The following is a 26,803-nucleotide window of genomic DNA, read 5'->3' on the forward strand; positions in this document are numbered from 1 at the left end:
TTATACACTTAATGATAAGGTCCTAGGGAGTGTTGCTGAACAAAGAGACCTTGGAGTAGCAGGTAGATTGGTTCGTGAAGAAGGCATTTGGTATGTTTTTCTTTATTGGTCAGAGTATTGAGTACAGGAGGTGAGAGGTCATTACGACTGTATAGAACACTGGTTGGGCCACTGTTGGAATATTGCGTGCAGTTCTGGTCTCTTTCCAATTGGAAAGATGTTGTGAAACATGAAAAAGTTTAGAATAAAATTCCAAAGATGTTGCCAGGGTTGGAGGATTTGAGCTACAGGGAGAGTTTGAATAGGCTGGGGCTGTTTTCCCTAGAGTGTCAGAGGCTGAGGGGTGACCTAGTAGAGGTTTATAAAATTGAGGGGCATGAATAGGGTAAATAGACAAAGTCTTTTCCCTGGGGTCGGGGAGTCCAGAACTGGAGGGCATAGGTTTAGGGTGAGGGGGGCAAGATATAGAAGAGACCAAAAGGGCAACTTTACCACTCAGAGGGTGGTCCGTATATGGAATGAGCTGTCAGAGGAAGTGGTGGAGACTGGTACAATTGCAACATTTAAAAGGCACCTCAATGGTTGTACGAATAGGAAGGGTTTGGTGGGATATGGGCCAGGCGCTGGCAGGTGGGACTGGATTGGGTTGGGATATTTGGTCGACATGGACAAGTTGGTCCGAAGGGTCTGTTTCCATACTGTGCATCTTTATGACTCTATGACCTAAGCCTGGCATTCCAACATCCTTTTTTGATGGCTTCCCGTCCACAGCATTATGAGCAGAATATTGGTTAAATTACAGATACTGTTTCTTTCTTCTTTACATGCAAGAAGCAATTATGAAAAGATCTATCTTGTTTCTGAGGAATGCATTTTGTTTTATTCATGCTTGTGATGTAGGTATTGCTGACAAAGGTGGCACTTATGGCCCACCCAACCAAGACCATGTGAGATACAGTAAAGAATAAGCTGAGCAAGGTTGAGAACAACAAGTTAGCAAAGGATAAAATAAAGCTTGATTCGTGTATTGTTGTGAGAAGCATCCTTTTCTAAAGCTTTAAAATACATTTCAGCATCAGGGTCATGTGCAACTCTTTGATTTTACAGCTCATCTAAGCTCTAAATTTTAAGTAGAACAAAATTCCTAGCACTTAAGACATGAAGCGGTTAATTGTTCAGCCTGCAAATAGTTTCACATAATGTTCAGAAGAGCATCAGTGAGTGGGCCGCATTCGACCATTAAGATTTAAAACAAGTATAATCTGAAAAAATTTACCAGTCATAGATGTAATATTATTATTTATTTGTGCATTGGTTTCTGGTGAGATATAATGAATCAACAAATAAGAACGTGTACTGCTGATGGAATAAATATAAATGCAATGCTCTCGTAAAAGATTTCAATTTTACACATCAGTTTGGTTTAAAAGGGAAAGTGATCTCGTGTTTAGTTATTTATCTCTTAAATAATTTGTTTTTAGAATTTTAGCCAAAATTCTAAATTATATTTGTATCTATTTGTGTCATTCAGCTTATGAATGTTTGAATGATGATTCATTGTTTAGTACTTTGTTCGCCAAAACAGCTGAAAATAGCAAAGCTATCTCTTTAAGAAGGGATGGTGTAGGACTTAAGCCGCAACCAATCCGTGACTTATTGGTGATTAAAATCAAGTATTTTGCTGAGACGTGTTCAGTAATTGTGGTTTCATATATTTAAACTTTATTTCGCGATGGCAGATCAGTTATTGTCAGTGCATTTATGTTGATACATTGTACTGATAAGTCTTGGTAGAAATTATGATCCACTACCCACCGGCCCCCCCCACCCCACTCCACCCTTCTAAAAGAAAGAAACATTAATGTTTTAAAGGGCTCTCTTTAGAATGTTGACCGTGTGGGATTTTGGCTGCTGCTCTTTTATCTCTATGCTTCAGTTCCTTGCATCTCTGCATCTTTGATCAGTTTGCCTCTGTTGAAATGAAAGACCATAAGAGGGTCTTCAGTACCTGCTGGCTGTGCAAGCAACTTATAATGGTTCTGTGCAGATCTGACTCGGTCTTTAGTGGACATTGGCGCCTAACTCAACTGATGCCACTGGAATACAGATTGGGTATTCATTCAAAAGGGTGATAGATTATTTGGTGTAGGCTTATACAAATGGAGGTGCTATGCTGAGGTGAGCTGGGGCAGCACAGTGGAGTTTTATTGCATAGCTTAATCATTGTCTTTTCACTGCTTACAAAAGTAATTAAACATTAATTCTCAAAGCTGAGGATAGGGTATTGAGTACCAATAACAGTTGAAAAGTGAGAGACATAAGCACAGAATGCTATTGTACGGTTTGTACCTGAAGACATGCTGACCTTCTGGAAAATCCATTAATCAAACATGGCTTACTCATCTCTAGGAGACCTTTATCATCTCCAAATAGTAGCTAACATTTTTTTTTGTTGCCTTCCACAGTGGGAGACTTTGACAAGATCTGGCGTGAACACTGTGAAGATGAAGAGACTTTAAGTGAATATGCAGTTGCAATGAAGAATTTGGCAGATAATCATTGGGCCAAAAGCTGTGAGGGTGAAGGACGGATTGAGTGGTGTCGAAGGTATGGCTTTTAAAAAATAAACTTCAGTTAATTTTTTTCAAATTTGATAATGCCAGCATTTTAACAAAGTAAAATACATTTTCTGTTATTCCTCATTCATTCGGCATAAGTTGCACATGCAAAATTGTTGTCCTATGGAAGAAAAGTATGAGAATGAGCGAGTCAACCCATACAGCTTGGTACACGAAATTCCTATAACATTTGAGAACCTGTGCATGCACTTGCATCTAAAAGCAGGAGAAAATAAGATACTAAAACCAAGTAGTGACACAGGCTCAGCTAGAAATAGTGATGAGGAAGAATAACTGAAAGGCAAATCAAAAACATGAGCATTGAGCAAGTTTTTAAAATGAGCAGTGGTTTAGGAATGCCCCTTCTCATATCCCTACCACCAAAGGACTGTCAGACGTCATAATCAGCTTACTCCTTAAGCTTCCTTTCTGTTGAAGTGGTTATTGGGGAACCCTGAGATAATCTTTGGAAAGAAACAAGATGTACTTGTTCTCTACTTGATAACTGGAACTTCCTTGCATTCAAGAAGTTGCCTCAAATAAATGAATCAGGTTTTTGTTTTGTATTCCCAGAATCAATGTCAACATAATTTAGATGATTTTAATAGTTTTTGTTTTTGTTCATTGTTTGGAAGTCCATGTGGGAAACTTGGGGATCACTGTTTTCACTATGAGCAGGCATCTAAGTGATTGCTTGGCCCTTTTCCAAGGTAGCAAGTTGACAATCCAAAGCCAGTGGTATACAAGATCATTATTGGACAATAGCACTGCCATGGCTCCAAATGATGTTGCTCCAACTAATTTTTGATGTCTATAAAGAACAATGTTACAGTAGTAATAATTGGTGGTCTTAACTGATCTTACTAGGTGATTATATAGGCAATATGTGAAGGGAATATTTCTGCACAGCTTTAAGATAGATTTTTCATGACTTTCAATACAGCTTTATTGAAAGGAAGACTAATGAGTACAGTGTTTGTCATACTGTGCACAGAAATGTCCCTTCTGAAGTTGAGTGAAAGTACTTTTCAGAATAATTGCAGCTGGCGCATATTTAAGAATATTATCATGTAACCGAGGCAGAACATCTGTTGCTGCTATAGCTTCCTAGTGCCAAAAAACAGATTTCCAGTGGTCGTTATCTAAAAATATGTATCTGGGAATTCACATCTGTTTAAGGAGGGAAAGTTGATGGGTGTGCAGATGACACCAGAATTTGGGGTATGGTGGACAGTGAGGAAGGTGACCTCAGATTACAACAGGATCTTGATTGGACTAATGGGCTGAGGAGTGCGGATGGAGTTTGATTTGATGAATGTGTGGTGCTGCATTTTGGAGAGGCAAACCAGGTCAGGACTTGGGTAGTTAATGGTAAGGTCGTGGGGGCAGTGTTGCTGAGCAGGGAGACCTTGGAGTGCACGTTCATAGTTTCTTGGGAGTGGAGTCACAGGTAGATAGGATGATGGAGGTGGCGTTTGATATGCTTTCCTTTATTGGTCAGAGCATTGAGTATGGGAGTTGTGTGGTCATGTTGTGGCTGTACATGACACTGGTTGGGCCACTTCTGGAGTATTATGTGCAATTCTGGTAATCTTCCTATTGGAAAGATGTTGTGAAACTTGAAAGGATTCAAAAAAGACTTACAAGGATATTGCTGGGGAGAGGTTGCATAGGCTGGGGCTGTTTTCCCTGGAGTGTCAGGGGCTGAGAGGTGACCTTGTGGAGGTTTGTAGAATCATGAGGGGCATGGATATGATGAATAGACAGGGTTTTTTCCCTAGGGTGGGAGAGTCAGGAACTGGAGGGCATAGGTTTTGGGTGAGAGGGAAAAGATTTGAGGGGGACCTAAGGAGCACCCCAGAAGGTATTGGAATGAAGGTATTGCTGACCCATGTTTGGAGTGGGCTGCTAGGAGAAATGGTGGAGGCTGGTGCAATTGCAGCATTTGAAGGGGTGTTTGGATGGGTATATGAGTAGGAGGGGTCTGGAGGGATGTGGGCTAATTGCTGGAAGGTGGGACTAGATTTATTTGGGATATTTGGTTTGCATGGATGAGTTAGACCGAGGTGACTTGTTTGAGCTGTTCATCTCTGACTATGTGACTTGGTGTTTTCTGAGACAAAATCTTTGACTGCAGGGAAGGTGATGGCTTCGTGGTATTGTTATTGGACTGTTAATGAAGAGACCTAATTCATGTTCTGGGGAGCTGGGTTTGAATCCTGGTTAGTAGAATTTGGATCTGATTTTTAAAAATCTGGAATTAAGAACTAATTATGACCATGGGTCCATTGTTAATTTTTGGAGAAACCCATTATTGATTTCTTAATGTCCTTTTAGGGGTGGAAAGTGCCATTCTTACCTGGTCTGGTCTGTATGTGACTCTAGACTCTCAACAGTGTGACTCTTGACTGCCCTTTGGGTTATTAGACAATAAATGCTTGGCTGAGTCAGCAATACCTTCATTCCATTAATGAATGAGAAAGAAAAGGTTGCAGGTACATAACACCATTCACTGGCAGCATAGTCAGGAGGACTTGTGGATGACTCGAGATGTGACCAGGAAGTAAGGAATTTAAAACTGAGAATTACACTTGAAATGAGAGTGATATGAGAAAAAGATAATCTCCAAGTGAAAAAAACTTCGAAGTGAGAGACTTGAAATGTGATATCAGGAATCACTTTCATAAGTGATTAACAGCAATGTGTCAAAATTATAAGCAGGTACAGGAGACATTTGGAAGACGGATCCCAGAAATGGCTGGATTTAAATACCAGGAAAGGATTGACCGGCTGCGGCTGTCTTTAAATTGAAATAAAAGTAGGCTGATTGGGAACCTAATTGTGGTCTTTTAAATTCAGAGCAAATACAGAGGGGGAGGAGCTGTCAATATAACATAATCACCAATAAATTAAATTTGAAATTTAGGCGCCAGCTCTTGACCCCGAGTGGTGACAATATGAAACTTTGTACCTTGGAGAATGTAAAGTGGATGTGTTAGATACCTTTTAAGAATCATCATGGTCATCATTTTGGCATGCATAAAAGATTCGTTGGCTGACAGGGGGATAGATAGATGTAAGTCAGTCATTTTCTGGTTGCAAGATACCATGAATGCTGCTCGACAGGGATCAGTGCTTGTGTTGTCCTGTTCCCACCTCAGTCGAAGCAAAACGCTGAGAGACACAGTATAGTTTTACCTCCTTCATCTTTATTCCGGGCGCTGGAGGGAGAGAGAATGATCACCCATGTGCACAGAGACATGAGTCCATGGCTTTCTCTGGAACAGCAGTTTCTTAATGAATTGTATAATCGCTTACAGGGAACAGCATCCAGATAAGGCAACATACATATTGATTGGATGACCATTACAATCAGTGAGTGTCAGTAGTAGAGATTAAACCACCTGGCATTATACAATGAATAACTGACTTCAGGTAACAAACGTTTTTCACTTTGTTAACTGACTTTACATACTGAATGCTTCCAATATTGTTAAATGGCTCTACATAATAAATGCTTTTCCACCTTGTTAACCCATTACTCTTGCCTCCAGCACCCAGTTGTTAACTACAAATTCTTGTCTGATCTGAGTCATGCTTAGCTGAACCTCTTATTTCACAAAACTCAAAGCTTAACGCTTTCCCTACCTGTTCATACTTATACACTTTCTCACTCTGGCCTCAGCTTTTTAACAATTTTAGTAAGTGGCTAGGGATGCAATGGTGAGTGATTCACCTCCTGACTCCCCAAAGCCTGTCCACCATTGACTAGGCACAAGTCAGGAGTGTGAGGGAATACTCCCCACTTGACTGAATGACTACAGCTGCAACAACACTGAAGAAGTTTTGACAGCATCCAAGCCAAAGCAGTCTGCTGGATTGGCACCACATTGGCGCATCCACTCCCTCCACCACTGAGCAGCAGTGTGTACTATCTACAAATTACATTGCCGAAGTGTACCCAATATCCTCAGACAGGGGTTTCTAAACCCATGGCCATTTCCATCTAGAAGGACAAGTGCAGCAGATACATGGAAACACCAACCTCTGCAAGCTCCCCTCCAAGCCAGTCACCAACCTGACTTGGAAATATATTACCATTCTTTCTCTGTCACTGCGTCAAAACTCTGGAATTCCCTCTCTTAAAAAAAGTTCTGGCTTAACCTTTATACTGGAGTCCTGTGCCCGTTGGTGTGCTGCAAGGCTCGGTGCTGGGTCCACTGTTTTTTCATCATTTATATAAATGATTTGGATGTGAGCTTAAGAGGTATAATTAGTAAGTTTGCTGATGACACCAAAATTGCAGGTGTATGTACAGCGAAGAAGGTTACCTCGGATTACAATGGGATCTTGATCAGATGGGCCAATGGACGGGTTGGGCCAAAAGGTCTGTTTCTATGCTGTACATCTGTATGACTATAACTCTATAAGTGACGGCAGTATGGAGTGTGAGAAGTGTTGGTACATTCACCAGACCTGTTGATTGCATTCCATTGGACTTGTATGTCATACTGTATTGAATTTCAGCCATTTATGATGGAAGTAAAAGCAAAGATGCTGGAACTCTTGACATAAAAAAGAACGCACCAATGAAATGCTGTCTTGCTTTTTGGTGCTAAAAGCACCTTGTCCCAACCTCCCCTCAGTTCCAAAGAAGAGTCACACTGAAAGCGGTGCATTATTCTTTTTTTTTTCTTTTTCTACAGATACAGAATTTCTCCAATACTTTGTTTGTAATTCACAATGAGAGTGTAATTTAAACTTATAATTGAAAGGATGACCAAGTCAGTCTGTTTTATTTCTGGATTACTCCCTATAATAAATACTAGAGACATTGGTTAGTACTGCGTATTGCTAATCTACTTAATCGTTATCCTCTTAGAATTGCAACGTTGAAGTCCCTTAAGATTTGTCTGCCTTATTTCAATATGCAGTATACTTTTGTTAATTTGAGGTCAATTTGTTCAAATAACTCCTTAGTATGAAGTGTACTAAAAACCCTCCCAGTGTTATTTGCTTAATACGTGATGAGTTAAATCAAATTCCAATATGAAAGTAACTAAGATTCCACTGACAAGTAAAAAGTACTGCTGACTCTGCACTCGAATTGCAGTGGTTCAGAAGGTAGTTCACAACCACCTTCTTGAGCTACTTGGGACAGCAATAAATGCTGACCAGCCAGCAATGCCCACATCTCACAAATGAACAAAAAAAGAGAACTTTAATGGAATTAGTTAATGAGTCATAAAAGATTGATCCAGTGTTATAACCCAGTGATCTGAGAGCAAGGAGTAAATATGAATTTATCAGATGGTACATATCTAGTGTAGCTTCTAGGTTCTTGTCCAACTGTCATGAGTGCTACTTTGATTTCTTCAAAGCAATTGCTGAGATGGTTGATTTATATGACAGGTACATCTCGTCACTCTGATTTGAGCATTGGATGATGCTTGAACTTTGCTTGGTTTTTTTTGTTTATTTTCTAACTTTGAGCAGTTATTTTAATTGGTTGTGTACAATTCCAATTTCCACCTCCATGTAATATTGCTGATGTTTCCAAGCTGTTGAAGCCTTCCCTTTTCACAGAGTGTTGCGCAATATTTGAATAGCTTAACAACAGTAATCCAAGACAGGAAGCACACAATCAAAAAGATTTGTGGTTTTTTTTGTCTTGATGTTTTACCAACAAACTGGCATATGTTAAAAATATGTATGCTCAATGATGGTGTCTATTAATCAAATTTTATTTCTCAAATATTTGATTAGTAATGTTTGGATAATGTATTGAATAAAGCACCTGGTATTGTAGATCTGCTGAAATTTTTCGTTAAATATTGTGCCTTTGGTTTGCCTACTACACTGAAAAGTGAGAGTGAGCTATAAATAATTCAATATTAATTGTGAAGTTAGGCATGTTTGCGAAGTTTTAATGTAGGTTCATGAAACCAGGTTGTGCCAATCAAAGATAGAATTTGGATATGTAGTGGTAGTGGTTTTGCTGATTATTTTGCTTAATTTTTATTCTTTATTTATATTTTCTTCTCATATTGGGTATACAACAAGTTAGTGAACATTGGTTTTGGTTTACATTTTGATAGTGTCCCACCTTTTTATCATTGTTGCGCAGTTATTGTTTTCTTCATCTCTAAATTACATATACCCCTGGGATACCTGCACCAACCAACACAACCGCCCCGTGGCTGAACACTAACCCACTCCCACTCCAAGGAGATGCAGGTCCTTGACCACCTCCATCGCCAGACCCTGGCTACACGACGCCTGGAGGAAGAGCACCTCATCTTCCGCCTAGGAACCCTCCAACCACACAGGATGAATGCAGATTTCTCCAGCCCCCCCCCCCCAACCTTATCTCAGTCGCAACCCCCCGGTTTCAGCACTGCCCTCTTGACTTGCAATCTTCTTCCCGACCTCTCCGTCCCCACCCCCTCACTGGCCTCTCACCCTCACCACCTTCCACCTATCGTATCGCCCCTCCCCCCTTACCTTTTATCTCGGCCTGCTTGGCACACCAACCTCATCCCTGAAGAAGGGCTTATGCCCGAAATGTTGATTTTCCTGCTCCTCAGATGCTGCCTGGCCTGCTGTGTTTTTCCTGCACCACATTTTTCAACTCTGGTCTCCAGCATCTGCAGTCCTCACTTTCTCCTACATAATGTGGGGATGCCTGTTATTCTGAAGAACAGCTGTCATTTTATGCAAAGTAGGAAGGAAAACGTTACATGAAAATAGAAAACATTACAAAAATGCAACAGGCAATTCAACATTTATATGGAGAAAAGAGATTATGGCACATTAGTATTTATCTTTCTTTTAAGAACTGTAGTATGTAACTGGTATTACTTTTCCTAAATGACTTGCATTCGAAGCCAATTTTTATAATCAAAGCTATTTGTTGGATTTTGCAAATAACTTAATCATTTTAGTGATGTCAATAATGTTCTAGTGTGACATTCACGGAATGAATGTACCTCAGCCACAAGTTAGTTCAGAAATCTAGTTAAAATACAAGCATAGCCACTGGATACCCTCATTTTCAATATATGCCTTGTGCTATATGAAAATAGTATGATTGTATTGACAAAACAAAGTCAATGATTCTGGAATTTGATGAGATTCTTAACAACTCGGGCTTGTTCCCACTAAATAACAAAATTGGAAAAGGGCTGAACTGAATGGATAATTTAAAGTTTTAAGCCGATGAGCCTAATCCTATCCAATCATCGGATTAACGTTAACGTAAGCCTGGTGTAATACTAGAAATAAGATTTTTTTCACCTAACAGCATATATGTAGAATGAACCTGCAACAAAAACGAATGCTAAGGTTAAGCAAATTATAAAGTAGCTTTGCACATAACTATTTATCTCTGTAATCTTCATTCCTTTTTATATTCATAAATATGGATGATTGACTGACTGGGACATCGTGACTACAGTTTTACCTTCATGCAATGCTTCCTATGATGACTCAGTTTAAGATTGAATGAATAATGTAGGATGAATGGCCTTGAAATTTTTAGATAAATATTTTCCGGAAGAGTTTGAGCCTTCCTTTTATTTGGAGGTGTTATCTGATGTTATTCTTTAACAGTGTAATACTAATAAATTAATTAACTTCTGTGACAAGACTGACTGATTATACCTAGTAAATAGGAAGAGGTGATCTCAATGGCATCATTGCATTCTGTGTTTTGTTCCTGTGTTTTTCTACATTTGCTCCATTACACTGATATCTACTTTTTAAAAATCTTTGGATTTTATTCTACAATGTTGCCTTGGGGTAAAAACTAATTTTGACAAGAGGCTGAACATCTTGTTTTATGACCCCTCTCATCAGTTCTGATTTACAAGTAGTCACTTTTTTTTCTTCTAATTTAAAATGCAACAACCGCCTGACTACTTTGAGAAAGGAAGGCAATTTAGGTAGTGAATTTGATACCTCTTCCCACAGGGTGGTTTCTTAAAATATCCTACATTTCCTGCCTGTTTTGGGGATGCCAACAATTCTGACCAATTTTAATGCACTTTAGATTGAGTAGCTCTAAGCTGTGGAATCCATTCTGTGCCGCACATTGAGGTAACATTTGAAGAAACTTGTCTAATGTTAACTGAAGATCTGTTTTTGATTTTTGAGACAGATTTTTCTCCTGTAGGTGGGAGAGCTAATACTGAATATTTAATGCATTTGGCAAGTACAGTTAGCCATTGATCTTCTATTCTGTACCACAAATAAATTCAGGAAAAATAAAATATTTTCATGTTTGTGTACAGTGCTCAATTTATTGATATTTGAAAAGCACAGATGTAACATTCATGAATTTTTTTTAACAAAAAGCTCTTAGAATACTGACACCCTGGATTTATAATGAATCAAACTTGTCACACGATGTTAAATGATTAAAATATCATGAGATGATGGAAAGTGAATAGTTTAGTTCTCAGTACAATATATCTTATGGGAGACAAGTTAGGTGAGTCTTAGGCTAGGCCTAGACTTGCTTTCACCCCTTATAGTGCACAATACTTGCTCTTTCTTCATTCTAACCTTTTTAAGAGTTGATCTACCATCTTCTCAAATGAGCTAATATATTTTCTTTTCCCTGGTTTTTATTTGCTTCAGCTGTGCAAATGCATGATAATAACAATAATCTTTTAGACTTGATCAATAGCTTGTACCAGTAAATCTCCATTGTATTTCCACTTGAGCTAATCCACATCATGAAGAGAATGGGAAGATAAATATAATCATCATCATCACTTCTATTTCTGTCATTTGAAATTCCAGAATTTGCAATTTAGCATGCTAACTCTTTTTATTTTGTTAGCTACATTACAAAATTACCCCCCAATTTGATGATTATGGCTGTTAGATAGTCTTGTTTGCAATTACTGGGGAATCCTTTCCAACTTTGGAAAGTGATGGTTGACTGCATTATTTTTTATATAAGTTGAGAGGCTTTTTAGTTGGTGGTTGATTCATATATATTTATTCTGCCCTTAATAATAAAATGGGACTTCCTATTTTGGCAGCCACTTAAACATCTGTTTAAGCTCAGAAAACACTTTTTTAAAAAATAGAATTACAACTTTTGCCCCTTTCCTGTTTAGGTTCCCCCATTATTGTCACCTGCCACATGACCTCCTCTAACTGGGAGTGAGCGACGGCCTAGATCCTGGATGCCTCTGTTGCTGCTGTCAGTTGCTGCTTTTTGATTAGCCGACAGGAGATGCACTTCTGCTGGGTGGTACTGGTGCTGCTAGTTTTCCCTTTCGCCCTCCGATGGAGCACCTTACTGCTACACAACACTTCATGTGGTGAACTGGATAAAATCTGGTGAAGCTCTCGGTGAGGACAAGTGAGTTTGAAGGTCCTTCAGAACTGGAGTTTGAGAACTTGTGACAAACACTTTGGTTAATAGTCCAGAGCTCCTTCTGCTTTTTTTTCTGAAAGGAAGAAAAAGTGTAGCAAGAAAATGACAGTTTAACAGAAAGTCAAATGAAATTCCATCTTGTATATGGAAATTTACCAGTAGTTCACATCAAACTTTAAAACATGCAAACCAGCAATATGTTAGAGAATATTAGATGTGAAATAAATATAATATTGTAACAAATAAATAAAAGACTACGGTTGAGAAAGGCTTTTGGAAAACAAAACGTGCTTTGCAACCTGCTGAACATTGTCAACTATTCCTTTTGGTATAACTTCTAATTGAAATCTAAAATAAATCCAGTCTGTTTTTTATATACTATGCTCATAATCCAGTGGTATAGAATATCAATGAAACAAATCTGTGGTTTAGAATATCATACACAGTACTAGTCTTCAGTCTGGTAATGAAGGTACCTAGTCCATGTCAGCCTGCATACCAATACTGTTGAATCCTGACGCACAATTTCACAATAAACAGCTGTATATTTAAATAACAATTGCTGCAAATGACTGAATTATGTTTTTACCTTGTTGCCAATTTAAAGAACAAATGGGAAAGTCTTTAAGTGTACATTATGCACAATGAAAACAAATTAAATATGATTTGATATTGTGACAGAAGAGATCAGTTGATCATCGAGCATGTCTAGCATGTATGGAATCAACTCAGAATTTCCAATATTCAGTCGAAATCCTTTTTCTTTAACACGTGCTAAACAGAAATTCCACCATGTAGATCTAAGGTTTACAATTTACTTAATGTTATTTTTCCTCAGAATTCATCCTAAATCCTAATTCAATCAACATAGAATCATCGAACTCATGCAATGTGAAAAGAGGCCATTCGGCCCATCAATTCTGCACCGATCAACCAAAGAGAATCCCACCCAGACCCAGACCCCCACTCTGTCTGCATAATTCCACATTTACCATGGGTAATCCACCTAGCCTATCCCTCTGGACACTACGGCTAATTTAGCATAGCCAATCCACCTAACCTACAAATCCTTGGACTGTGGGAGGAAACCGGAGACTGGGAGAATGTGCAAACTCCATACAGGGAGTCATCTGAGGCTGGGATCAAACCCGGGTCACTAGCGTTGAAGTAGCAGTGCTAACCACTGAGTCACCATGTCACCTATTGAATTGCAACTGGAATATTGTGAATTGAAATTTTCTTTCTAGCTTAGTTAACAGTGAAGTTGAGCAAAAGGAGGAATGCACTATCATTACTGTCAATGTTTGGCTGAAAATGTCTAATAGTGTCACAGTTAATAATTGAAAATTATTCATGGAAATTCTTAACTGTTTAAGTTAATGGGCACAAATGTAGTAATGCTAACTCTGCCAATTTATAGTTATGTTCGTTTAGTTGTTAAAAAGTGATCGACTCTTGAACAAGCACATTTTCCTGATTTGTGGGCAGAGAATATACGGGTTTTTTAAGGCAGACTGAATTTGGATTCTGACTGTCATCATCCCCTTAGAACCATGACCCACAATCTCTGTTTTGTCGTCTTATCTTGTCTGAGATGTGTATCTTTGTTTGTTTTGCTATAATAATAATATCCCATATTGTGCTGAAAGACATTGGTGCAATATAGCTGAGATCTGAGTAACCTGATAGTTATGTTGGCAGGTTAGCAACCCAGAAATAATTTATTGAAAGCCACAAATGATGGCTATTGAATTGAATTTAATAATTGTGTTCCTCTCTGGACTTGCACAAGATAATATATATGAGGAAATAAAACCGGCTATCAAATGCAAGTAATTCGTTTGTTGGTTTTAGGGACTGGAAGAAACCAACTCTCAACATGAGGCTAGTATCATATAACATTAATTATAATATGCAATTGATGATGAGCTATGCCTATGCTGTGTATTTCATGAACAAATAAAATATTGCTTTTGTCAAGTTGTCGTTTTGCATTTGACCCATCTTTTTTTGAAAAAAAAGTCTTATTTATGCCTTTTTGTAAGTTTGAGTACCATTTGAAACTTTCCTCTCTCTGCTTCTCTTTGCTTCTATCTGTACTGAGTTGCAGTCTCTCCATCCTTTCCATTTCTCTAGTGGCTATGTTTTGCCTGATTTCCTTCCCTTGCTGCGGAGAAGAGTTTTACACTTCACATTCTGTTCGGGCTTCATTTTGGTGACTGGATAGAACAACATTATTTCACATTATTAAGACGTGGAGACAAGTAGCTAAACTAAATCAGCCTTTCTATCTCTATATTTGCAACACGATAAAATTAAGACCTTTTAAAGGCACCCTAAGTTGACCCCAGTGGTTCCAAACTTTTTGAATAACCAATCTTAGAATCTGTGAATAATAAATTCCATGTACCGCTTAAATAAAAGACTTGCATTTTTATTAATAATATTGTGACTTTAGCAGAGTAAAATTAAGCAACAATAATCCATTGGTTTATGGTTTATCCCCAAAGTCTTTTTAGCCCTATTCACACAAAAATAAGTCTGGCAAATGAATCCACATCAGGGATAAATAAGTAATCTGACCAGTTTTGTTATTTTATTTTAAGCAGTTTTTACAAGGTCTTTTCCAGAGTTGGTAGAGTCAATTCCCAGGTACTGACCTCATTATTAGACAACTTCTGCTATCCATTTAAACATAATACTGTTTCATGGTGACAAAGCAGAATCTTTTGAACAGAACCAATGTGCAATTAACTTCCAGGCCTGGTTTCATGAATAAACAGAAGGAAAATAGTTGCAACAACCTTCTAACAGAAGCTGTAAACCACAGTCATCTTTAGCTCTCAATTCCCAATTCACAGCTCTAAACCAAAATTGATGAAAAAATAAAGTATAAATAAGAGAGCCAGCGACAGCTTTAGCAGCATGTATACTTTCCAAATGATCAACTTTATTCTAAAACTGTTTGCATGAACAAATTGTTGTACTGGCTGCCCTTCTAAGCTGGATGGGTTTCTGGGCAGAATCGAGTAAACACTTGCTGGTCGTCTCTTTCCAGATTTTTTTAGAGACTTGATTCAACTTGAATTCTTCTTTAACTACACAAAAACTATGTAATCCCAATTTTGTGCATTTGTCCCATATCCTTGTTTTGATTGATTCTTAGTATTGATGTTAATTTGCACTAGCTATAGTTATGTTTATATGGTTGGGAATTTTAAGTGTATGGTAGAAAAAAAATATTCTTTTTTATAAACTATTGCTCATGACAACTTGAGAATGTGTCAGAGTGCTTCACAGCTGTTGCCTTGACTTTTGAAGTATCTTCACTACTCTTACGTAAGAAAGCAAATCAGTTTGTGCTCAGCAAGATTTCCTAAATACAATGACTTAAGTTATTGGTATTTTTGTTTTGATGGTGTTCATTGAAAGTGATGACCAAGTGTGGGTGGCACGGTGGCACAGTGGTTAGCACTGCTGTCTCACAGCGCCTGAGACCCGGGTTCAATTCCCGACTCAGGCGACTGACTGTGTTAGGTGCATTAGTCAGAGGGAAATGGGTGTGGGTGGGTTACTCTTAGGGTCGGTGTGGACTTGTTGGGCCGAAGGGCCCGTTTCCATATTGTAGAGAATTTAATCTAATCATCATACCACAGAACTACTCAAAGAACAGTTAAGTTCTTGCAATGTATTAGATTAGATTAGATTAGATTAGATTACTTACAGTGTGGAAACGGGCCCTTCGGCCCAACAAGTCCACACCGACCCGCTGAAGCGCAACCCACCCATACCCCTACATTTACCCCTTACCTAACACTACGGGCAATTTAGCATGGCCAATTCACCTGACCCCCACATCTTTGGACTGTGGGAGGAAACTGGAACACCCAGAGGAAACCCATGCAAACACAGGGAGAATGTGCAAACTGCACACAGACAGTTGCCCGAGGCTGGAATCTGATCTGGTCCCCTGGCACAGTGAGGCAGCAGTGCTAACCACTGAGCCACTATGCCACCCTCAGTGCACAGAAAATCAAGCTCAGCTATTCATGGAGTTGTCACCAAAGTTTTATAAAAGTATACAAACCTCGCAAATTTTCCTGTCTTTTCAGACTCCGGTTAACAGAAAGCATGGAATAAGGTTTCTATATTTATCACAAATAAGTATATTTTAGTTACAGGTAAACAACTATGAACTGTTAATGTATAGCATTACTGGTTAAACTTTAATCCCTTCTAAAACTCTCCCTACGTACACACGCGTGCGCACACACCAATTCAACTGTCTCTGTCCGCAGGTTGCGCTGAGATGATTTGTTTAGGCTTAGTTGGACTTTCTGTTCCTTTAATCTCTCTCTAAGTATTTGACTTGCCTACATGAAACATTGACTAATTCACAGCATATGAAAACTGTGACTTAATGGTTTGAAACAATAGTTTACAGCAACTGTAAGCTCACTTTCTTCAGGCTTTGGGTGTTTTCACTACAGAGAAAAGGACATTACCTCCCGTCTCAGAGGTCCAAAGGCTTTTGGCAATTTTGAGGAGAAAGTGAGGACTGCAGATGCTGGAGATCAGAGCTGAAAATTTGTCGTTGGAAAAGCGCAGCAGGTCAGGCAGCATCCAAAGAGCAGGAGAATCGACGTTTCGGGCATGAGCCCTTCTTCAGGAATCGATTTCTGAAGAAGGGCTCCTGCCCGAAACGTAGATTCTCCTGCTCTTTTGGATGCTGCCTGACCTGCTGCGCTTTTCCAGCAACACATTTTCAGCTTTTGGCAATTTTGTCCTTGCTTACAAACACTGTATAATTGGCTGAGTACCCCTGTACTGATATTGATGCCACCTCTGCAAAAAAACTGCTAAATGCTTATTCCATTACACTACCTTTTTCCAGTAGTTTCTTTACCCAGTTCTGAAGAAGGGTCACCGGACCTGAAACGTTAACTCTGCCTTATTTCCACATATATTGCCAGACCTGCAGAATCTCTCCAGCAGTTTCTGTTTTTGTTTTTCCTCATTTGCTTTCTAAACTCACTGTTTGCAGGACTAACTTTCTTGTTCTCCCAATCTGATACCCACTGAACTACTAGCCATTATTTTTTTTCCCCTGAGACTCCATGTTTGATTTCTTTTCTGTTGAGTTTCTATCTGACTCTTATCAAACAGTCTCCCTTGATATCACTTTCAACTTAGATGTAATTGTGACGAAGGGAAACGTAAGAAATAAAATTTTAAGTAGGCCACTTGACCCTCTTCTGCCTGACTGCCATTAATTAAGATCATGGTTGATCTGCCCCAAGCCTTAACTCCTGTGTTATTCCAGCCCCATGTCACATTCAATTCTCCGACATTTCAATAAAAGCTGTCGACCTCCTCTTTTTAAATATTCTGTGATCTAACCTCCACATTCCAAACATTCACTAACCTCTAGTAAAGAAATTTCTTCACATCTGTTTTAAATGAGAGCTATAAAACAGGGGGAAAGTGACACCTCATTTGAGATTCTCTTCTCTCTCTTTCTCCACCTCCCTCTAATAGTGGCACTACCTTCTCAATAACTATGTCCAGCTCCCTCAAAACTTAGATTTTTTTTTAATAAGATCAGAAGGTGTTTGGTATGCTTTTCTTTCATTGTCAGAGCATTGAGTTATAGGAGTTAGGAAAACATTGTGGCTGTACAGGACATTGGTTAGGCCTCTTTTGGAATATTGTGTGCAATTCTGATCTCCTTCCTAAAGGAAGGATGTTGTCAAACTTGAAAGGGTTCAGAGAAGATTGACAAGGATGTCTCCTCAGTTGGAGGGTTTGAGCTATAGGGAGAGGCTGAATAGGCTGAGGCTGTTTTCCCTGGTGTGTCAGAGGCTGTGGGGTGACCTTTATAGAGGTTTATGAAATCATGAGGGGCATAGATAGTGTAAATAAACCAAGTATTTTCCCAGGGTTGGGGGACTCCAGAACAAGAGGGCACAGATTTAGGTTGAAAGGGGAAGGATTGAAAAGGGACTTAAGGGGTGACTTTTTAATGCAGAAGGTGATGTGTGTATGGAATGAGCTGCGAGAGGAGGTAATGGAGGCTGGTACAATAACAGTTGAGTGTGTGGAGCTGGAAAAGCAAAGCAAGTCAGGCAGCATTTAAGGAGCCGGAGAATTGATGTTTCGGGCAGAAGGAATGCTGTACAATTACAACATTGTGTCAACTAACCCTGAATCCATGATAATCCATTGCTCTAATACAGTGAGCTCCTATCTCGTACAACCTTTTTGGTGATCCCATTGAATGCCTTCTAGAAATTCAATGTGCTACATCCACCAGTTTCCCCCTCTATCAATTCTACTTGTTATACTCTGAACGCTAACAAATTTGAAAATGTGATTTTCCTTTCTCTGTTTGATTATTTTCTCCTTAATAATGGATTCTTACACTTTCTTAGTGATAGATGTTCAGCTAATCAGTATATAGTTTCCTCTCTTTTCTGGTGTCCTTCCCTTCTTGAACAAGGGCATCCCATTTGAAGTTTTCCAATCAACTTTAGAATTTTAGAATCCAGAATGTTCTGGAATATTTTGACATCCCCTCTCAACTTCCTGCCCTTACTTTTAAATCCATTCATCCCTCCAACAAGGGAAGAGTTCTCTCCTGTTTACCCTTCCTATGTCCCACATAGTTTTAAACATCTCAATTATGTTACCTTTCATCTCCTTTGCTCAAAGAAAGCCAATTCCAGTCTAGCCAATCTATCTTTATAACTAAAACTATCCAGCTTGGGCAACTTCCTAGTAAACCTCTTCTGCGCGCACACTCCTGTAATCACATCCTATCTATAATGTGGATTCCAGAATTGCTTGCAAAAATCTAGTGTTGTGTTACTAACATTTTATACAGTTCAGCAAGTCTTCCCTGCTCTTAAACTCTATACTTGGTTGATAAAGACAAGTATCCCATATTCCTCCCTAACCACTTTATCCATCTAATTTTAAGGAACTGGTGGACAGACACATCAAGATCCCTCTGATCCTTGGTGCTTCCCTGTATCCCCCATTCATTCTGTATTCCCTTACTTTCTTTTTTTCTCCCTAAGTACGTCCCCTCATTTGAATTCCAGAAGATGATGGGAATCTGAAACTCAAACTGGTAAGTGTGGTAAAGGTAGAAACCCTCAATATTTCTTAAGTATTTAGGTGTGCACTTGTAATGCTAAGGCAAATAATGCTGTGGGATGTGCTGGAGTGCACTTCCAAGTGCTGGAAAATGGGATTACAGTAATTAGGTGTTTATTTTTGTCTGGCTCAGACTCCAAAGGACTGATGAGCCCTTTTTTGTGCTGTAGATTTGGCTCTATACAAGGAATTGGTGAAACCACACTTGGAGTATTGTATGCAGTTTTGCTGTCCTTATTTGAGGAAAGCTGTTGTGGCGTTGGAGGCAGTTCAGTTTGTTGCAAATGCTGTATAAATTCAGATGGATAGATTGATTTCAGAGATGAGGGGGTTTGTCATATGAATGGAGAGTGAATAGTTAGGCCTATACTCTAGAATTTAGAAGAGTGAGGGAAGATCAAATTGTGAGGTATTCAAGATGATAAAAGGTATGTATAATATAGATGTGGAGGGAATGCATCCTCTTGTGGGGCATTCTAGGACAAGAGGTCACAGTCTTAGAATAAGGGGTTGCAAATTTCAAACAGAGTTGAGGAGAAACTACTTCTCCCAAAGGGTTGTGAATCTGTAGAATTTGCTACCTCAGAGTGTGGTGGATACTGGGACAGTGAGTAAATTTTAAGGAGGTGTTAGATTTTTAATTGGTAGTGGGTTGAAATGTTATGGCGAGAAGACAGGAAAATGGGAGTGAAAGAGCCATGATCGAATGGCAGAGTGGACTCAATGGACCAAATGGCCTAGTTCTTCACCTTTATCTTATGAACGTTAACTTTGAATCTAATTATAATGCCCTTTTCACATGTCTCCCTTATTGTAGAGTCATACAGATTGGAAATAGACCCTTTGGTCCAAACCATTCATGCTGATCAGACATCTGAATCTGAAGTAGTTCCATTTGCCAGTATTTGCCCCATGTCCCTCTAAACCATTCCTATTTATACACCCATTCAGATGTCTTTTAAATATTGTAATTGTACTCTCATCCAACACTTCCTCTGGCAGGTTGTTCCACACATGCATCACCCTCTGTACGAAGAAATTGCCCCTCGGTTCCTTTCTAAATCTTCCCCCCTCACCTGAAACCTAGACTCTCTCCAGTTTTGGTCTCCCTCAGCCTATGAAAAAGATGTTTGTTATTCATTCTATCCGTGCCCCTCATGATTTGATAAACCTTGAAAGTTCACCCCTCAACCTCCAGTGCTCTGGGGGGGAAGAAAAAAGTCTCAGCCTGTTCAGTGTCTTCCTATAACTCAAACCCTGCAGTGCCGGCAACATCCTTGTAAATCTTTACTGCATCCTCTCAATTTACCAACATTCCCCCTATAGAAGGCAACCACAATTGTCTGCCGTATTCCAAAAGTGGCCTCACCAATGTCCTGTGCAGCTGCAAGATGATGTTCCAACTTCTATAATCACTGTTCTGACCAAGGAAGGCAAAGATGTCAAACGCTGCCTTCACCACTGTCTACCTGACACTACTTTCAAGGAACTATGCATCCCTTGGTATTTTTGTTTGGCAACACTCACCAGAATCCTACCATTAATGGTATAAGTCCTATCCCGATTTGCCTTACCAAAATGTAACACCTCTTATTTATCTAAAACTCCATCTGTGACTCCTTAGCCGATTGGCCTGTCTGATCAAGATCCCATTGTGCTCTGAGTTTTCTTCACTGTCTGCAACACCACCTATTTTATTTCCTGACTTATACTTTGTCCTTCATTGAAGCAACTCCTTCGTGGCCTATAGATAACTCCCAACTTGACTGTGTTCTCATGCTATTTCTTTTTCCACCCGAACTGATCAATTGCATCTATATTATCACTCATCCACTGCACTGACACCTTCCTTTTAATAACAAAGTCACCTGATCTCCTTTTTGGTTTTTGCCTATTCTTTTGGAGTGTTAAATGCCCTTGAAAATTGGGTTTCTAGTCTTGGTCAACATGCAACTATGCCTCTAAAGCTATGAAGTCATAATAATGCCACCAGCTTATCTAATTTGTTGCAAATGCTGTATACATTCAGATAAAGAACCTTAAGAGTTGACTTTTTCCCATTATTACATGATCTGATTTCACTCTACTTCTATTTTCTATTTCTTGTTCTCACATATTTATTGTTGGGTTCTCCACTACCATGCTCCTCTGCACTCACGTGTTTTTTGATTTTTTTTTAAACTTTGATTGAATACTCCCTCCCCCAACTGATCTCAGCACAGTTCAACTGAACCTATCCATTGGAATAGAAACTGAACATATTTCTCTCACAGGATTCTAAAAGCCACACATTTATCTGTTTAATCTTATTTTACCTCTGCCAATTTGCATACCCCTCAAGTAGTAACTGGGAGGTTATAAAAGCCAAAAGAACTCTGGATACTGTAAATCAGAAACAAAAGTTGCTGGAAAAGCACAGGTCTGGCAGTATTTGTGAGAGGAAATCAGCATTAACATTTCTGGTCCAGTGACTTTCTCAGAACAGTTCTGAGGAAGAGTCACCGGACCCAAAAGGTTTAACTAGGAGATGATTACCATTGTGATTCTGCTTTTTAAAACTTAGCTGGAGCTTCTTATGATCCCTCAGCAGAACCTCTTTCCAAGTCCAAACTATGTCATTTGTGATCATGACAACTGGATCCTAACGGTCTCATTCAAGTTCCCCTCCAGCCCAGAAGAAATGTTGGGAGCCTTGGTACAAGGTAGGCAACACAGCATTCTGAACTCTGCCTTTACAGATAATAGTATCCATTGCCCTAACTGTTATACCCTATTACTACGACATTCTCTTTTGCCCCAACTTAAATGCTGCTCTGGATCATGTCTGACCACACATCGTTCCTGTGATCTGTACCCTCTGCTATTCCAGGAGCAAGGACGTGAGCTGACTCTCGGTCAGAGCAAAAGTTTGGATCCCAATTTCTGTCTTGCTGTCAGTCACACCCTCCTGTTATTGACTTTGGACCAAATTTGATGTGATTAATCTAAGGGATGTGGTTGTCTTCCAAAATAGTGTGTTCAGGTAACTCTTTCCCCTTCCTGTTGTGTCACATTGACCGCTGCTCAATCTCTAGCTCATTAATTCTGATTTGAGGTTCCTTGAGCCAACAGTTGCTGCAGGTGTGGTCACCGGCATCCAGCTACTCCCAAATAGCTGGAAAACGCCACCCATCTATTCATTCCATTTTATTTAAGTAAATAATTGTATATTAAATGTTTTAGAAGTGTATTTCTTAACTGTGAGCTTTTGTGGTGCAGTGGTAGAGTGGGCCAAAAGACTTGTGTTCCTGTTTTAATCTGCTCCTGAGGTGTGTCATAGCACATCTGAACAAATTCATTACAAATATCTTTCTTAATTCTGTTCTTCATCTATAATAATAAGTCAATCTCCTGATTTAAGCCACTTGATTAATCAATAGAAACAGATTAAAAATACCCACCAACTGCCTGTTTCACTGTGACGTCACATTTCAGATCTGAAAAGTAGAAACAGATTGAACATATCAGTTCTCATCTACCACCGCTGCTGTCCGTCTCGGGCAGGTGCAATCTCCATTTCCATCCTCATCCTTTTGGACCTTTTGCTGCCTTTGGTATAATTAATCATACAATCCTCTGATGCTATCTGCCATTGTGCAACTAGATTCCTCCTGGACTGCACATTCCTGGTTTTGCTCTTATACATCTAATTATAAAGAGAGAATCATCTGCCATGGCTACTCTTTCCATTCCTGGCTATTTGCCTCTGGTTTTCTCCAGGATCTATTCTTGAACTTGTAGCCTTTTCGTATTTAAATGTTGTATGTTATTGATGTCATCTGGCAATGCAATATCAGTTTCCACATGTATATCAAAGATACACAATTCTACCTCCCTCTCAACTAACCCTTTTGATTCCTCCATTCTATAAATTGTCAATGTCATTGGACATTTAGAACTTGATGAGTAAGAATTCTTTTTACAGCTAAATATTGCTTAGGTGAAAGCCATTGTCATTAGTTTTCAGCATGAATCCTAATACTTAACTGTATCCATCTCATTCACTGTTAATTACATGAGGGTGGCATGGTGGCTCAGGGGTTAGCGCTGCTGCCTCACTGATCTCGATTCCAGCCTCGGGCAACTGTTTGTGTGGAGATTGCACTTTCCCCCTGTGTCTGCGTGGGTTTCCTCCCACAGTTCAAAGATGTGCAGGTTGGGTGAATTGGCCAAGCTAAATTGCCCATAGTGCAGAGGGATGTGTAGGTTAGGTGCATTAGTCATCGGAAATGTAGAGTAATCGTGTAGAAGAATAGATTTTGGAGAGTTCTTTAAAACCTCCTGCAGTGTTAAGACCTGTTCCAATGATGATTGGAATAAAAAAATGACTAGGGTAGGGATAGGTCCAGTCAAGGATAGTAGTGGGAAGATGTGCGTGGAGGCTGAAGAGATTGGAGAGACACTGAATGAATACTTTTCGTCAGTATTCACTCAGGAACAGGACATTGTTGCCGATGTGAATATTGAGTCACAATTAATTAGAATGGATGGCTTTGATGAGGTGTTGGAAATTCTGGAAAGGGTGAAAATAGATAGTTCCCCTTGCCCTGATGGCATTTATCCTAGGATTCTCTGGGAAGCAAGGGAGGAGATTGCTGAGCCATTGGCCTTGATTTTTATGTCCTTGTAGTCTACAGGAATAGTGCCAGAAGACTGGAGGATAGCAAATGTGGTTCCCTTGTTCAAGAAGGGGAGTAGGCATAACCCTATTAACTATAGGCCGGTGAGTCTCACTTCTGTTGTGGGCAAAGTCTTAGAGAGAATTGTAAGGGATAGGATTTATAAACATCTGGATAGGAATAATGTGATCAAGGATAGTCAGCATGGTTTTGTGAAGGGCAGGTCGTGCCTCACAAACCTTATTGAATTCTTTGAGAAGGTGACTAAGGAGGTGGATGAGGGTAAAACGGTAGATGTGGTGTATGTGGATTTTAGTAAGGCGTTTGATATGGTTCCCCATGGTAAGCTACTGCAAAAAATACGGAGGTATGGCATTAAGGGTGCGTTAGAGGTTTGGATTAGGATTTGGCTGGCTGGAAGAAGACAGAGGGTAGTAGTTGATGGTAAAGGTTCATCTTGGAGTGCAGTTACTAGCGGTGTTCCACAAGGGTCTGTTTTGGGACCATTGCTGTTTGTCATTTTTATAAATGACCTGGAGGAGGGGCTAGAAGGTTGGGTGAGCAAGTTTTCGGATGATACGATAGTCGGTGGAGTTGTTGACAGTGAGGAAGGATGTGGCAGGTTACGGCGGGATATAGATAAGCTGCAGAGCTGGGCAGAAAAGTGGCAAATGGAGTTCAATGTAGGTAAGTGTGAAGTGATTCACTTTGGTAAGAGTAACAAGAAGATGGAGTACTGGGCTAATGGTCGGATACTTGGTAGTGTGGATGAGCAGAGGGATCTTGGTGCCCATGTACACAGATCTCTGAAAGTTGCCACCCAGGTAAATAGTGCTGTGAAGAAGGCACATGCGTACTGGCTTTTATTGGTAGAGGGATTGAGTTCCGGAGTCCTGAGGTCATGTTGCAGTTGTATAAGACTCTGGTGCGGCCGCATCTGGAGTATTGTGTGCAGTTTTGGTCGCCGTACTATAGGAAGGATGTGGAGGCACTGGAACGGGTGCAGAGGAGGTTTACCAGGGTGTTGTTTGGTATGGTAGGAAGATCGTATGAGTAAAGGGTGAGGCAGTTGGGGCTGTTTTCATTGGAGAAAAGAAGGTTTAGGGGTGACTTGATAGAGGTGTACAAGATGATTAGGGGTTTAGATAGGGTTGACCATGAGAACCTTTTTCCACGTATGGAGTCAGCTATTGCGAGGGGGCATAGCTTTAAATTAAGGGGAGGTAGGTATAGGACAGATGTTATGGGTAGATTCTTTACTCGATGAGTCGTGAGTTCATTGAATGCCCTGCCAGTAGCAGTGGTGGACTCTCCCTCTTTATGGGCATTTAAACAGGCATTGGATAGGCATATGGAGGATAGTGGGCTAGTTTAGGTTAGGTGGGCTTGGGTTGGCGCAACATCGAGGGCCAAAGGGCCTGTACTGCGCTGTATTTTTCTATGTTTCTATGATTCTTCCTGTGGCCATGACTAAGCAAATCTCTGAATCCATTAAAGGCTGTACAATGCCTTTTTAACTGGAGACCATCTCCTTCCTGTACTTTTTTGTGATGCAGATCTACTGTTTGTCTATGATATTCATTGATTTGTCGGGAAGTTTGCAAACTGATATCAAAATAAGTTCTCTAACCATCTTTCTGTGGCAGGATGCCAATAAGCTGTTATCCTAGTTGCTTGGGTTTTAGAAGTAAAGGGATAGTTTCCAACCTTGGTGTTTACAACCCAGGAAGTTCAACACCTTGGGAGCTTCAGAATCCACTCATTGTAAACCACAAAACAGCTGCCATTTAAGTGTTATTAATTTGCAATTAGCTTCTCAGTTATAATTAAGCATTTTTTTGATCTCACTTTATCGAACCGTCCAGGTTTGCTTGTTGGATGCAAACTTCAGAACAGGTCATGTGATTCCCTACCCTAAAGCAACAGCACAAAAATGGAATAATGTTCTAAAAAATTCAGAGTTGTAACAGCTGTCAGAAACTGAAATAAACAGTTTGAAATGTTAATATCCTATTTGACTTGAGATGAATTTCCAAAAAGATATGTGCACCATGGGAAAGTACTGCAGTTTGTTATAAAGAATGTGATAATTGAGCACTTGGATTATAGTTTTCTGATTAGTCAGAGCCAACATTGTCTCCTCTTCATGAATCTATGCTTTAAAACCTATTGGGTTTTTTTAAGGATGATATGAGCGTAGTAGTTTAGGAAAAAGTAAAGAATGTGGCATATTTTCAATTTCAGAAGGTTTTTGATAGCATTCACGTAAGAAGGCAGTAAACAAAATAGGGCATATGAATTAAATGGATTGAGAATTGGTTATCAGAGTGTGTTAATAATTGGGCCATTCTCCAGATGAAAGGCTGTGATAAGTGAATTGGATGTGGGGACCCAAGTGCAATATTTCCTAGAATACTGATTACAAAAGCTAGGTGGAAATGTAAAATTAAAGCAGAGAAATGGCTGGAAAATCTCTGCAGGTCTAACAGCATATGTAGAGAATCAATGTTTCAGGTCCAGTGACCCTCCTTCAGAACCAGTAGCAGTTCTGAAAAAGTGATGTATATGCTGAAGAGGGGTTGGAGGGGTAAAGGAGGGAGACGATTAATGCAGACACAGAGCAGAGGGAGAGAAAGACAGGTAACTAAAGAGATGTATAATGGCATACCAGAGAGAACAAAAGCTTAGAATGGGGACCATAAGTAGGTGTAAATGGATGGGTTGTGCAGAAAGCAACCCATGCCCTGACAAGGCCTGTGGTGTGGGTGTGTGCAAAGGGCATAATTAGCAGAAGTATAATATAGGGAATATCTAAAGTTTATTTGGAAGGGAGAACAAAAGAACAGAATATTATTTTCACGGAGAAAAACTGCAGAAGGATGCAACACAAAGGAATGTAGGGATGCACTCAACTACTAAATGTAGCAGGTAATCAGGGAAGGCTAATGTTGGCCCTCATTGGATGCTGCCTGACCTGC

General features: G+C 39.6%; 1 protein-coding gene across 1 annotated transcript in view; it reads left to right on the forward strand.

Annotated features, from left to right (window-relative positions):
- bmt2 (base methyltransferase of 25S rRNA 2 homolog) overlaps positions 1–26,803 on the forward strand; it is a 112,047-nt gene that overhangs the window by 19,852 nt on the left and 65,392 nt on the right. Inside the window, exon 2 of the mRNA XM_060839360.1 lies at positions 2,466–2,607. Coding sequence (XP_060695343.1) covers positions 2,466–2,607 — 142 coding nt within the window. The remainder of the gene's footprint in view (positions 1–2,465; positions 2,608–26,803) is intronic.

The sequence above is a fragment of the Hemiscyllium ocellatum genome, chromosome 19 (assembly GCF_020745735.1).
Source record: "Hemiscyllium ocellatum isolate sHemOce1 chromosome 19, sHemOce1.pat.X.cur, whole genome shotgun sequence".
NCBI lineage: Eukaryota > Metazoa > Chordata > Chondrichthyes > Orectolobiformes > Hemiscylliidae > Hemiscyllium > Hemiscyllium ocellatum.